The sequence below is a fragment of the Atractosteus spatula genome, chromosome 10 (assembly GCF_055471065.1).
Source record: "Atractosteus spatula isolate fAtrSpa1 chromosome 10, fAtrSpa1.hap1, whole genome shotgun sequence".
Taxonomy (NCBI): Eukaryota; Metazoa; Chordata; class Actinopteri; order Semionotiformes; family Lepisosteidae; genus Atractosteus; species Atractosteus spatula.
Window position 1 is genome coordinate 23,476,230 of NC_142715.1, and position 14,823 is coordinate 23,491,052.

Consider the following 14,823-nt stretch of genomic DNA (forward strand, 5'->3'; position numbering starts at 1 on the left):
AGTTTCACTGTGACTTTGCAGGTAAAATATTCTTAATGATAATAATATTCTGTATGCGATAAATAACTGAACTAGAAAATATTGGAAATAAATGGCTTGTCACACTATTCGCAGCAGGCACTCAGACAGAGAAATGTCCTGTCATTAAAGAAAATTCATGAAGAAGAGGAGTGACATCATTGCAAAGGCGATATTTTCTGATGTCTGTTTTGGTTAATAATCATTTGCGTGGGAATTACTTCTGTCATTATTACTAATACTGATAAAAACAGAGAACTCACAGCTCTCTGGACATTGGCCTGGACTCTAGAAAGTGTTTTTATTCACAAGCGGCTCTGGAACTCAACACCTGTTGATGGATCACTTCTGTCAAACACATCAGTGGAACCCAAGCCCACCTACACACACATTCACACACACTGATAGATATACTGTACACCTACACTCTCACACACATTTACACTCACAGACACATCACACAATTATACACACAATAAGACACTCACACACTCACATATATACACTCACAGACTCACAGATACACAAATAGACACTATATACGCATATAGACACCGTATACACTCTTAGGTACAGATACACTATAACTAACACTAATGCAGATACTGCTAATATTACAACAGTAACACTATTACCAAAACTTACACTATCATTGTTACTAACACTGACAAAAACTACTACTAGACTAATAATACTTATAATAACAGTAATACTCTCATGAAAATTAACATGATGATGATGAGTGTTAATACTCTGACACTAACACTATAAGTATCACTAATATTACATAAATACTAGCATTAAAACTAAAACTATCAGTAATGCTATCATCATTAATACTCACATAGACACTACACACACTGACAGACATGCCCACACATACACTTACAAATATAAAACTACACACTGACAGACACCACACACTCACGGACACAAACCATACACACACATTCTCAGGCATGCATTCACAGAAACAAATAGACACTACGCATACTCATAGACACACACTCATAGACACCAAACACTCAGAGACCCCACACGCTCACACACTAACAGACACAACAAGCTCACAGACACATACCCGCACACTCACAGACACACAGCCCACACACACACACAGACACCACACACTTCCAGACACGCACCCACACACGCACAGATACCACAAACACACTTATCTACAGATACACGATAACTAACGCAAATATAAATACTACTTATACTTCAACGGTAACACTATAATTATAATTAATATTAACATGAATATGAACATTAAAACTAAAACAATCAGTAGTGCCACTGTCATTGATACTCACATGAACACTAGCATTAAAACTACCAGTTGTAATCTCACTAATATTAACATGAAGACACTGATATTAGTATTAGTTGCTACCCATGACGTCACACCACTCTCTGTGACAAATGCGAGACACTTATACGCGAGGAGTGACGGGGCGCCTGTTGCCGTGATTACCATTCTTATGATTTATAAACACTGGAAATATGCATTTAAACTGTTACTTACATACATTTATGAACTTGAAATATCATTTTCTAGCTCTAGGATACAGTTACCTAAATAATAATATGAATAATCATTGTTTAATTTCGGATTGAACATTATTAACCCTAAACGCACTATGGTAATTGGTTGATACAGTCTTTATTAACCGTTTTCTAGATACTTAAACAGGGTCAAGAAATGAATCAGTACTCACCAATCGGTGAAGTTAATCGATTTTTCTACGGTTCTTCAGTTTAAATAATTGGTTGTCGATAGATAAGTGATCAATAACTCTTCTCCGTGCACTCTGTGCACCTCCCGTGGTCTCTCTCTCTCTGATCCCGGCACTCTGGCTGGTGTCTGTAACGTCACAGCGCTTATTCTAACAGAGCAGAGCGCGTCTCTGCTGCTTTTGAGTGTCTTTTTCATGAATGCCAGAGGTACTCGAAATGTTGCAAAAAGAAAAGCGTTTACTTCACAGATTAATGTGTTACAAAGTGTACCCATGTGGAGCAGTAGAGAACGAGCACGAGTCCCTGAAATAAGCGCTTTCAAGGGTTTTACACGAATCATCAGAGTATAGAAGCCAGGAGGATCAGACTCATGTTCCTGGAGGTTAAAACGTGTATCCTGGTTTTATTTCCACCCAGCTCTCAGCTCTATAGGTAGTCTGATGATTTAAATTAACTGTATAACTGTTACAAGACTTCATCTAATTGTACATTTATAAGACTGTCTGTGAGACACTTGTGAGAGCAGCTGAATCCCAGGGCTGGTGTAGAATCACACACAGACAGGTCTTCTTCTGTTTGATCTGAGTCCCACTGCTCAGAGCTACAGACTGGTCAACTGGTCACTATTGTAGTCACGACCATCGGCTTTTGGCTACTAATAATCAATATACTGATCAGAGTATCAATACTGGTGTTTATATCATAAATACAAAGATAATTCCACACTCACTTGTGTTATAAAACACTTAAAAAACATGTTTGGAGCCTGATATACATTAAAGAAAGTAATACTGAAGGGCTGGAAGTCCTGGAAAGGGTTAATAGAACCTTCTTGCTTCCGACCTGGAACAGAGACCACAACTGCCAGATCAGTGACCCCTGAGCCCAGTTCACAGAGAGGAGAACCAGGAGCTCTTTTATGTCTCTAAGAGGGCTGGGAGAAAGGATAAAAGGGGGAAATGTGACTTGTGTCCAGGCTGTTCTGTCTGATATTGTTCATGTAGCAGCACTGATTGTCTGAATATCTTCTGGTTCTGGATTGTGAGGATAGAGAGCAGTACGGCGTTGAGCTTCTGTCTGAGTGTGAGTCTGAGCTGTGAATCTGACTGAGAAGAGAATAATGATTTTTTATTCTGCCTCTGAGAATTTTTCTTCTTTGCCAAGTGGTGTTACATCCCCTTCAGATACTCTGCACAGACTGCCAGAGTGAGAGAAGAGGAGAGAAATGGACAGATAAGAGCACACACAGCGAGAGAGACATACTGTACGTCTTGATTTACTTTGAAGCAACTGTTCATTTCTTTTCTGGAACAAGTTGTTTCTGAACTTCAAGAAATTCATACAACTTCTAAAAGATAAAATACAAATCTTGCTTATCAGGACAGAAGAAATACTGCAAGAAAAAGCAGGTAATTTTTGTACTTTTAATGAAAAGTGGAGCAAAACAACGGCAGTGCATCTCCGTCGGCTTGATTTAGTTTAATACAAGTATTCACTTCCTTTTTTGGAAATTACAGCCTGCGAAAGATGAAATAAAGTTCTTGGTTATTCTTGGTCAGTGCCGAAGAAATACTGCCGGCTGGCAGGAAAATGCCAGCATTTAATTTTCTTTAACTACAAACGTGTGAATGGTGAAATGCAACGGGAGTGTGTCTCTGTACAGCTATTAAACAAAGGGCTGGTGGTTAAAGCCCACTCAGGGACGCGCTTCGGATTGTTTCATTGTGAACATAATCTCCGCTAAAAATCCTCTTGAACTTTGCAGGAAATGAGCGTGTTTTAAACCATTTTCACGTGTGGAATTTTATCTTCAGCTGGCTGTAGGGAGAATGCCTTATACACCCTTTGTGTATCCTTAGCAAAAATATTTTAAAATTATAACACAGAGTTGTTGGAGAACTTGACAATCCTTGTCAATCATTATTAAATGAGCACAGTACAAATGTACATTGATATTTTTGTTGTATGTACTTTAATTTTAAAATATATAAACATAATTGTGCTGATATGGATGTTTATTTGAAGGATTTGAGGAATCTATAAAGGATCTCAGAACAACCAAAGAAACATTTGGGCATCTGCGTATTTGTAAAGATTAAAGAGTGCCGGAAGTGTGAAGTTTGCACACACGAGAGAAGAAATCAGTTTCAATGCACTTCATTAAACTGATGGTGTGCTTATCAATCGTGTATAGCAGAGGATGGCTCTGATCCATCAACTTCTGGGTTATGGGCCTAGCACACTTCCGCTGCGCCACTCAGCTATGTTTAACACAACTGCTTATGCACCTGAGATGAAAAGTTTCAACGGTAAATGCAGACGTCACTGAGCACTTGGTCTTTTGTAGTACAAATCATCACAGGCTGCTCTACAAGGGCGTGTCTTCAAGATCGTTGAGAACCAAAGCTTCTGCCTTCCTGGCTACTGATTCTTTCGTCGTTAATTCCCAAATCTTCAATGAGAATCAGTGAAACGAAAACCAAACACATGTACACACTCGCGTCCTACCGTGAAAGAAAAATGATGGAAGCATTTGAGAAAAAAACAAGAGTAGTCTGAACTACTTTGTAGAGCCTATCAACTGCTCTACAAAGTGATCGCTACCTCCACCCCCAGTTTATAACACTGAAAATGATTCAGGAAGCACAGCAAAGTTCTAAAAGCAGTGGTTGAAAAGCGTCTAGATACATAAAATGACAATTTCTCAAAAGTAAAATCTTCATCTTTTAAATATTGTCATCCATTTATTTTCGTTTTTCTCTTTTTTTTACATAACACGCTTTCGAGAAATAGACTGTCTTGTAATGAAGGCTGCATTAGAAAATGTGTATCTAAATTAAAATCGGGTTTATGACTTCTGCGTTTTTCTTAGCGCTTGGGTCTCGATTCACATATTGCAATGAAAGCAACAGGGGAGTAAGTTTTCCTTTTATAAATCAAAGGTGATCTGCTCACAAGGAAGTATAAAAACTTCAGCGTTTACTTTTTGAAGACCGCAAATTGTGGAAACACTATTGCTTCATAAGCTAATAAGTAACGTTTCGGAGCACGCATTGTATTACTAATGCTGTTATTAATAAAAAAAAAGCTTAAATTCATATAATGGAATTTGGACGGCTCAAAGTAGTCTATTCCTTGTACAACTTTACTTGCCCGATGAGTAGAGTTTAAAGCAACGACAGCAGAAGTAGCAGTAATAGCAACAACGTGGTTAGAGTGTCACAATACACTCCATGAAAGAATTGCGGCTTCAGATCGTTTTGTTCTGTTGAAGCTGCCTACAGGCTCCGAATTGTTGACATTGGCTGTGATCTTTTTTCAGGTTTCATGAAATTCTTCACATATTTGAAATATTTAATTCGGGTTCGCCTAATACACGGTGCAACCCGTACCTGCAGCAGAATGCTGTGGCACACTAAGCCGTTTTGTTTATCGGTTGTAAGGATTGTGGAGCGTACTACAAATCGAGCAAGCGAAAAGAAAATTAAACAGGAGTCACTTTTTGGATTGCTAATCCATTGTGCTCTGCTCGTCTAGGTTCAAATCCCATCCTTGTCATGGTTAAGACCTGAGACGTGTGTGTTTTTTCTAAACGGTGTTTGCATTTGTTTCCTCTTTCACTCCTGTAAACTCAGGATTTTTTTTTCTTTGGTGGCAACAATACGCTTCTGCAATACAGTAAATCATAGACTCAAAATAGCTGCACCAGGCATTCGGATACAGATAAACACAGGGATTTAAAATTCAGGAATATGAATGGCCAATTGCTTACAGCTAGGGTTTTTACGTTTTCTTTTTTAGCGATTCAATCTTTTAACAATTCATTAAAATGCTAACAATACGTACAATCAAAACAACAGCACCGTTAAATGCTGGGGAGACAGGTAGTTTTTTTTTCAATCTGATGCCAATCTCTAATGCTGTGTGTGAGAGCTTACGTACCTTTCCTTTTCTCACATTTTCTGACAACTATTCCAAAGGGGCACCCTGTCAGCTCCTAAAACGTTTTAAAAATCTGCCTGCATGTTTGATTATTGTCGTTTTATTTAGAAACAGTTCAATATTGATCATAACTAAAGAAAATTAGGATCACGAATAAAAAAAAGGCTGAAGATGCGAGTCGCTCTTGAATCAGAGCTGGGTGACACGGGCTTCTGTTCTGATATGATTGTACGAGAAGCAGGAGGAATCTCTTCTCTCCTATGGAGCATGAGCTGAATCAGGAGTGAGACATTTCGTATGCTCGTGCATATGTTAACGCATGACCTACATCGTAAAACTAAATTAAAAACTAACATTAAGTTGTCAAAGACATTCATTTATATACAAACAAGAGACATACAGACATAGTAATGATTCTACATTAACTTGTCCTACACTGATCAGACTAATTGAAATGTATGAAAGCCCGTTTCCGGCAGGGAGTTACAAAAAAACGTGCTATGGTATCTCAGAATTCCGACTAAGTAACTCACAACTCCGACTTTATCTCTCACATTTGCAACTTCGAAATAACCCATATTTAATTGTCTGTCATTTTGTTATTATGCCGGATTCGGGTTCTAGGGCTTGTACCCTTGAAACTCCCACTCTAGTTCGTGCCTCACTGCATTGGCTCGAACCCAGGTCTTGCCAGCTGAGCTAAAGAACACTTTCTTTAGCCCCGGCGGCCAGCATCCCTGTTATGCGCAGGGGAGGGCGGTGCCCTCACCACACTGCAACCAGATCGTACAAATTGTATGTCGCAAATGAACAGGTAATAGGTTTATTCCATGCTGAAAAAAAGAAGAAAGAAAACACGTTTCGGCTGAAACGTGTTTTCTTTCTTCCTTTTTTCAGCATGGAATAAACCTATTACTTGTTCCTTTGCAGCCTACGCATGCTGACGCAGCTACCCACCTGAACTACAAATTGTATGTCGGCCGTTCCGTTACACTATATTGATGAATCGTACAAGATCATAGGATCTATAGGCCTGAAGACTTGTCTTGTACAGTGCCTGTACATTATTTTCTATGGAATCCCATTTCCGCCAGTGAGGCTTCCATAGTACCCGGATGGAATAGTGGACGGTGGGCTTTTTTTTAAAAAAAATATTGAAACACCAGAAATACAAAAGCGGAGACAGAATATGATATAAGATAGAGAAATAGACACTTCACATCCAGAGGAATTCACAATTATAAAATCTGAAACTTATACTTTTTACATATTTCCATTTTATGTCCTTTTTTACTTAAAAAAGAAGGTCTTCTTTAGCTCAGCTAGCAAGGCCTGGGTTCAAGCCAATACAGTGAGGCACGAAGTAGGGTGGGAGCGGCGGGGGCACAAGCCCTGGAACCCGAATCCGTTACAATAACAAAAGGACAGACAATGAAATATGGGCTATTTCGAAGACGCAAATGTGAGAGATAAAGTCGCAATTACGAGATATAAAGCCGGAATTCTGAGTTTTTAAGTCGCATTTCTGAGTTACTAAGTCGCAATTCTGAGTTTTTTCCTGGCGGAAACGGGCTTCCATTGGTTCTCAGTGCTGCGAAGCAAAAGCAATCTCTGGAAAATCAGACAAATTATTATCAGATCATGTCAAAAGCTGATCAGTATTTCTTTACTGGGAAGCAAAGAAATGCTTGTATTACACATTTTAATATGACATGCAATTACACATGAAAAATAGTAAAATTATTTTCATTGCGGTACGTGTTGATAGAACAGCCCCCTCGATAAAGGAAAGTGTGGACGGACGTGTCGCATGTTCCGTACTCTTTCTGACAGCGAGTTTAACACACTGTCCTCGGAAATTAGAAACTAATTGAACATTAAATTAATCTGAGCAAATTTTACACGTGTGGGTGATTTAATTCTGTCTAAATTGCGTGGAACTCCTCCGCTGAGGTCAGATACACACGGGAAAGTGTTCAGGCGGCTTCACGGAGTCCCGCCTCAGACTGGAAGCAGGTTCTAATTAGACGCTGAGAACAATCCGGGTCCTTGTATGTAATTGATTGTGTTGATTGAGCGGCAATGTGACCAGGTGTGTGGTAGCAGGTCCTGCCAGTATAAAAACCTAGTCACCGCGTTCATACTTTATGCTCTCTTGCTTCAACACAGTTTGGGGTTTACTTGTCTTACTTCTGTAGCAGTTTAGCGGGACATCAATTTGGCGATGCGCTCGTTTCTCTTTGTGTTGTGCCTGTGCGCAGGAGCCGGGCTCCCCGCACTGATCTCCGCCGGGCCGGCTGGCTGGGACTCTCGGGAATTAGCGCTCCAGGCCAACTTCCCGGCTCTCGAAGACGCAGCCCAGTTGGAGGACTTGAGCCTGGCAGATGCGCCCTCCGAAGACCTGTCTGCAAGCGAGAATGACTCGCAGTCCTTGGCTCCCGACTTCCGCCGCCTTCCCGTGTCCAGAGACGCGTACTCGCCCTACTTCGACAAGGAGAAGATGAAGCCTGAAGCCGGCAGCCGGCCCTTACCCGCCTACATCAAGAGCGTCCTGTTTCCTCCCCAGGGAGGGCGGCAGCCGGCTCGCCCGGCCATCGGGGGCACCCGAGGAGTGGCTGTGTGGTGCGACTCCAGCAGGATGTACGTGAGGGTCAGTCGGCTCCTGTTCGGCTTCAGCTGTCGGCCATCGGAGGTGACCTTGGGCAGCTGCAGCGTCAGCCGAACCACACGCCGTTACTTCTACTTCATCTACGGGCTTCACGAGTGTGGCACCGAGCGATCAGTAAGCGGGGCTTCATCTACAGGCAATGTATCGATGTGAGCTGTAGGGCTAGTGTCGGGGTTGCCTTTCCTGGGAATATCCCTTCCTCTGTAACCCTGCAGGTTGTCCAGGGCCGCCCGATGTACTCCAACACTCTCCGCTATTCCCCGCCCTCCTCCAGTGCACCTGTGCATTGCTTCATTCCCTTCTCTGTGCCGGTCAAGTGCTCCTACAACAGGTAGGCAGGGCTCTGCTGCTGCTGAGAAGCCACTGAGGAAAGTGTCCAGAAGCCCCTCATCCCCCCCTCTGTCCTGCAGGTTCCACTACTCCTACAAGGTTGGCTATGTCCCCACGTGGGCCAGGAGAAGGACCTTCTTCAAGGACCTGAAGAACAAGCACAGCTTTGTCCTGCTCACCACCAACTATAAGCTCCTTGAGTGAGTGGCTCCTCCTGCCTGCAGGGGGTGCTGTGTGCAGGTTTAATGCTGCCTCTCTCTCCAGCCCGCTGGGTCCGGCTCTCTCCTAAGGATGAGTACTTCCTGGGTTAGCCCATGTACTTCCAGGCCACTGCCTACTTTGCCACAGTGGAGCAGAGGCTGTACATCCACTCGTGTTACGTAACGGAGAAACCAGACCAGCACTCACAGCCCCGTTTCCCCGTGATCAGCAACTTGGGGTACGGCCCCTTCTGGGAGGGGAGGTGGGCAGGAGCTCCGAGAGCCTGCAGGGGTTCATCTTTGTCCTTGTCCCCAGGTGCATGGTGGACAGCAAGGCAGATGGATGCCTGTCCAGGTTTGTCCCCTCCAAGCAGAAGGATGTGCTTCGCTTCACAATTGATGCCTTGCTCTTCCAGAAGAAGCTGTCCAGGATGGTACTGCTCTCAAAGGCTGCTCAGCCTTCTTGCTCTACTGATCCACGGTCTGCTTTCACATCCATGATCTAGATGTGAACCAGACTGTGGCAGCTGTAGTGCCTAGAGCTGCCAGCTTGACTTCACAGAAGGCAGAAGGTCCTTCTCTGTCCCTCTATTGGCCTTGATCCCTTAATGCTGTGACCTTCCCTCTTGCAGCATGAAGTGACTGAGCTGTACATGCACTGTGTGGCTCCTGCTAAAGCAACACCAGGGACCAAGTCCTGCACCTACAACAGGGAGGCTAAGAGGTACTTTGCAAGGAGCCTGCTGAGGGTGCTCTGGGACATGCCAGGTGGAGGCCTCACCTGTCCTCCTCTCCTTCAGGTGGGAGGAGCTGTATGGTGACCATGAGGTCTGTGCCTGCTGTGAGTCCAGGTATGCTGGCAGCCGGAATGAAGGTGGGTCTGGTTCTCTATACCTGGTGGATGCATCTCTGCCCAAGAGACAACCATGCTTGGACAACTGAGGAATGATCCCAGGACAAAGGGACTGTTTAGATGAGTAGCATCACTGTGGGTTTCTGGGTATAGCACATCCTTCACTCCTGGGTGCTGCTTGTCCACAGGTACCAGGAGCCTGGTGACCAGCAGTCGGGTGGCTGTGGCACCAGTAGAGGGTTCTCTGGATGTGGGAGCTGACTGGACTGAGGATGAGGAGGGAGACCCTCAGAGCTCCAGTGAAGATGCTGAGAGCACCAGTGAGGATGTGGAGAGAGCAGAGGACTTTGGAGATGTTGGCCAGTGGACAGGTAGGGTCTGGCAGGAGGAGCTCCTGTAGGGGTGGGTGTCCTGCAGTTCAGCTGGATTGTTCTCCTTCTTCCTCCCCAGGTGCCTGAATGAAGGCTCCAGCCTGGCCCTTGTGACTTTCCTGCCTCCACTTGCCTTGTAATGGCAACATTTCAATAAAGCTGTGAAAGACCCTTCTGCCTCCCCTTGTTTCTTTATGGTTTATAGGTTTGAAATGGAGTGGAGAAATTCAAGGGAAGTGAGACCCATTAATTGAAATATTTGTGAGGGTTCCCCTTTCAAGAATACTTCCCGTATGTGGTATGAAGAAAAGTAGAAGCAGAGTGGTAAAGAATGGAACCAGTTCAGTAAAGCTCTTCTACAGAACAAGGTGTTGAGTCTGGATTTGAAGGAGTTTAGGGAAGGTGACTCTGGTATCCTTGGGCATAGAGTTCCAGAGCTTGGGGGCATAACAGGAGAAGGCCCTGTCACCCATACAGTGAAGACAGGCTTGGGGGACAGTTAGGAGACCAGAATTAGAAGAGCAAAGGTGGGGAGTAGGGTGATAATAGATCAAACTGCTACTGAGATGCCAAGCCATGCAGAGCCTTATAGGTGAGCATGAGGATTTTCAAGTTTACCTGAAATTTGACTGGAAGCCAGTGCAAGGACTTCAGGATAGAAGTAATGTGATCACTTGCACTAGACCTGGTCAGGATTCTAGCTGCTGAATTGTGGACATACTGCAGTTTGTTCAAAGTAGTTATAGATACCCCAGCAAGTAGAGCATTACAGTAGTCAACTTGAGAGAACACAAATGTTCTCTCAAGAACATTTGAAAAGTTGATTAGCTTTTCAGCCCCAGTTAGTGATAACATAGGGCGTAGTCCAGTGATATTTCTGAGGTGGAAAAAAAGATGTTTGACAATATGCTGCACACATGGGTTGAATCTTAATCCAGAATCGAATATCACCCCAAGGTTTTTCAATTTAGACTGAAGATCAAGTACAGAACCATCTACAGATAGGGTTACAGGATTGTTTTTTTTTATGAAGTTGATGGGGGGTGCATGACTTCAGTCTTGTCGCAGTTAAGATAAAGGAAATTGAGTCATCCAAGTTTTTGTCAGATATGCAATTAAATAGAACAGAGACAACCACATCAGTGTCAGGTTTGGTATGGATGTATATTTGAGTATCATCAGCATAGAAATGATAGCTGAGGCCATGTGATCTTAAAATCTGACCAAGTGGAAACATGTAAATGCTGAAGAGCAAGGGGCCCAGTATTGAGCCCTGAAGAACACCAGACTTAACGAGACCAATTTCAGACCTGTACCCATTAAGAGAGACAAAGTGACAGCGATCAGTGAGGTAAGACTTGAACCATTTGAGAGCAGTGTCAGAAACTCCAAACAGTCTCAAGACAAGAAAGTAAGATGTCATGGTCAACAGTGTCAAATGCAGCACTGAGATCAAAAAGGATGAGTATAGAAAGAGAACCAGAATCAGCAGCTATTAGCAGATCATTAGGGACTTTGACAAGGGCAGTTCCTGTGCTGTGAAGTTGATGGAAGCCAGATTGGAGGGGTTTGAAAAGGTTATTTGTCATGAGGTGGTTATGCAACTAAAATGTGACAGCACGTTCTACAATTTATGCAAGAAAGGGTTTCAGCTGTGAAACCTTCTTCAGGTTTGTTTTCTCTCTTCTCTTTTCAGCATGAAATAAACCTACAGTATTACTTGTTCCTTTGCAGATATGCATGCTGACGTAGCTACCCTCCTGAATATATTAAACGTTTCATCTATATGATTAACACAATGTTCTCCTGAATAACTACTCAAAAGAAGCCACAGCTCAGGTGTTAGAGAGATTTGGAATCAGATCGATGGATTTAGAGTCCAGACTGCAAACCAACAGCTGACACAGGTCTTTTATAGAACCGTTTTGATTTCCTCTATTTTGTCCCCGTGACATCGTTGTCCTGCTCGCTGCCAAGCCTGACACACGGTACCATCTGGTTTCTGTCTCTTGGCGCCCACCCTGCGGTCCATGTGGGTCCTCATGCCCCAGTATTATGACAGGGCCACTAAACTGTAAACAGGTGCAGTCCGTCGGCTGAGAAGTAAAACTGAGGTCCTGACTCTCTCTGGCCTTTAAAAATCCCAGGTAGTCTCTTGAAAGAGTAGGGGTGTAACCCCGGCATCCTGGCCCAATTTCCCATTGATCCTTTCCAGTCATGGCCTCCTAATAATCCCCATCTATGAATTGGCTTCATCACTCTGCTCTCCTCCCCACTGATAGCTGATGTGTGGTGAGCGTTCCGGCGCACTAAAGCTGCCGTTGCATTATCCAGGTGGGGCTACACATTGGTGGTGGTGGAGGGGAGTCCCCATTACCTGTAAAGCACTTTGAGTGGAGTGTCCCGAAAAGCACTATATAAGTGTAAGCGATAATAATAATAATTATTATTATGTAAATTGCAATAAAAATATAATATTTGATTCAAAATCGATTAATGTAAAAACTGATAAAGCTAATGCTTTTTTCAGGGCTATATCTACTTTTTAAAAAAAAAAGAGAAGTCTGTCGCGATTGTGAAATTTGGAGAAGATGCACCAGCGGGTGCCTTCACAACTCCAGCTTCAGTCTCGCCTCTAGCTGCGAGAAGGTTAAAAGCACACAAGTGATCTGTAGACGATGTTCGGGGAAGAAATAATTCTGTTTTCAGCACAGGGAGTGAGAATGAGCTCAGTCCGGCTCCAAGCAGAATCCATTCTGGTTTGGTTACTGTTAGACTGTGCGTCTGAGGCTCTTTGGATCGCAATGTGAAAAAAAACAATTCCTCAGATTGAGAGGAAGGGAAGATATCATGTTTAAAAAATCAGAACCGAAGACTTGGATCCGGGGCCTCATACTCATACCTCATACTCAAATTATTAAAATAATAGTTATTAAAATATCAGATTGTGTTTCTGCAACATTTCGTGCACAGTACGCCATTTTTATCTAAAAATAAAACAACAGCCACAACGAGGGCTTTACACGCAGTCTGGGGTATTTTCCCCTTTTACATTTTTGCCATTTTATATAGAACCTGTTTTACTCCCAGAAGTGCACAGTAGCTTGTACTTAATAAAAATGTACAATTCACCGCTGGTATAAACAGATGTGTGCCTTGTTTGCCTTTGTAAGCATTTGTTTAAAAAATAAGTTCACAATACGATAAAAACACAGAAAGCACAAAGTTAATAATACAACAATACAAAATCAATACCAAATCATAAAGTCAATTAAGTAGCTATCCTTTGAAAACAGAGAACACCTTTATATCTACAAAAAACTTGACATTTGCATTACAAAATGTGTTTTTGAATTACAAAGCAGACAGAGTAGTCCCTTAATTCATAGATCAGATCTTGGCCAAAACAAGACAATCAGACGGGAGCTGAATTCGGAACAGGAGCCTCTGCTTCGTTGTTTATTGAGCTTTTGATCAACGACTGAATTACACAGATTCACTATTTTAACTCTTTGATTAAAATACACAAAAGGCACCTTCCTTCAAGTTAGAGTCAAACCAACAACCTAAGGATTCCCAAGTGTTTCCATTACAGTTCCCCACTCTACCAACTGAGCTACCGAAGGGATATCAGGAGCTTCTCTCTGGCACATACTGCCCAATGTAGTGAAATGTTCCGGATGAGTAAAATCCCAGATCGACATTGTTTCCAACTCGTTTCCTTAGTATTTTTTACCTTGAATTTAAGCCACAAACCAGGATTCTACTGTATAAACTTCCGGGGATATTAAAACATGTTTGATGGGGCATCAATCATTCCAGGCGGAAATTTACTCCTTTTTTTTTCTTGGGGGAAATGAGGAACAAAACTAAATGTCATTCTGTGTTTCTTAGAAGCATTATCACAGCTAATGCATGTAATGCCTTTAGTATGTGAAGGTGAGAGTTCAGTTACAGATGCAGCCATTCAAAGTGCGCGTCACAGACACGTACCGCAGGTGACGTCGCTCAGTATGACGCAAGATGACGCGTGGCACCGCAGTAAGTGATTGGTTGACCAACAGGGGCACTCGTGGTTCGTTGGTCTGTCGTAGAAAGACTTACAGTAAACGTCTTTGCTGTGCCCGTTGTAGATATTGAATTTTACCACTGAAGGGAAATCTTAGTAGCTGAGCATAAAAAGAATAGGAGCATACTGTAACGCATGTGAAGGCCATAAACGATATTAATTTTGGAACATAAACATACAGTATATAGCTGGTCTTGGTACTTTAAAGAAAAAAATACACACCAGTATTCCATTTCTCCCTAAACATTTTAAGCTTCGAAGTCTTTAACTAACGTGATACCGGAGTCAACAAGCATACTTTTAGAATTTGATTAAAAGGGAATATAATATGGAATCGCGTATCTAAGGAATTTAATAATGGTATTCGTGTGCTGCGACAGGGCTGTGTAGGGCTGTTTCGCCTGCCTGTTCATGCGAGCTGTGTTGTAGCTGACTGGTCTAGGTGTGTGACTAGCAACTGGTAGGTTGTGTGTTCAAATCCAGCTGGTACCAGACTTTTCTTTTAACAAACATTTCTTCGAAAAAATAGAATAGCGATATTATGGACAATCAATTGACTTTTATATTTCAAAATATCGCAACATGATCGATATTTGCGATATTTTGAACATATCTTCCCTTCTGACAGCGGT

The 14,823-nt window shown here is 42.6% G+C and overlaps 1 protein-coding gene across 1 annotated transcript; it reads left to right on the forward strand.

Moving 5' to 3' along the window:
• Nucleotides 1-9,012: 9,012 nt before the first annotated feature.
• LOC148826030 (zona pellucida sperm-binding protein 3-like) lies at nucleotides 9,013-10,151 on the forward strand. The gene is made up of 5 exons (XM_088926295.1): nucleotides 9,013-9,137; nucleotides 9,215-9,332; nucleotides 9,531-9,622; nucleotides 9,699-9,772; nucleotides 9,940-10,151. The coding sequence occupies exons 1-5, from the start codon at nucleotides 9,013-9,015 to the stop codon at nucleotides 10,149-10,151; spliced, it is 621 nt and encodes a 206-aa protein (XP_088782421.1).
• The last annotated feature ends 4,672 nt before the right edge of the window (nucleotides 10,152-14,823 follow it).

Bases quoted from the DNA above. Each gene is read 5' to 3' on its own strand.
- LOC148826030 (XM_088926295.1), top strand. From the start codon at position 9,013: ATGTACTTCCAGGCCACTGCCTACTTTGCCACAGTGGAGCAGAGGCTG. The intron at 9,138-9,214 runs GTACGGCCCCTT...CCTTGTCCCCAG, and splicing joins CCCGTGATCAGCAACTTGGG to GTGCATGGTGGACAGCAAGG. The intron at 9,333-9,530 runs GTACTGCTCTCA...TCCCTCTTGCAG, and splicing joins AGAAGAAGCTGTCCAGGATG to CATGAAGTGACTGAGCTGTA.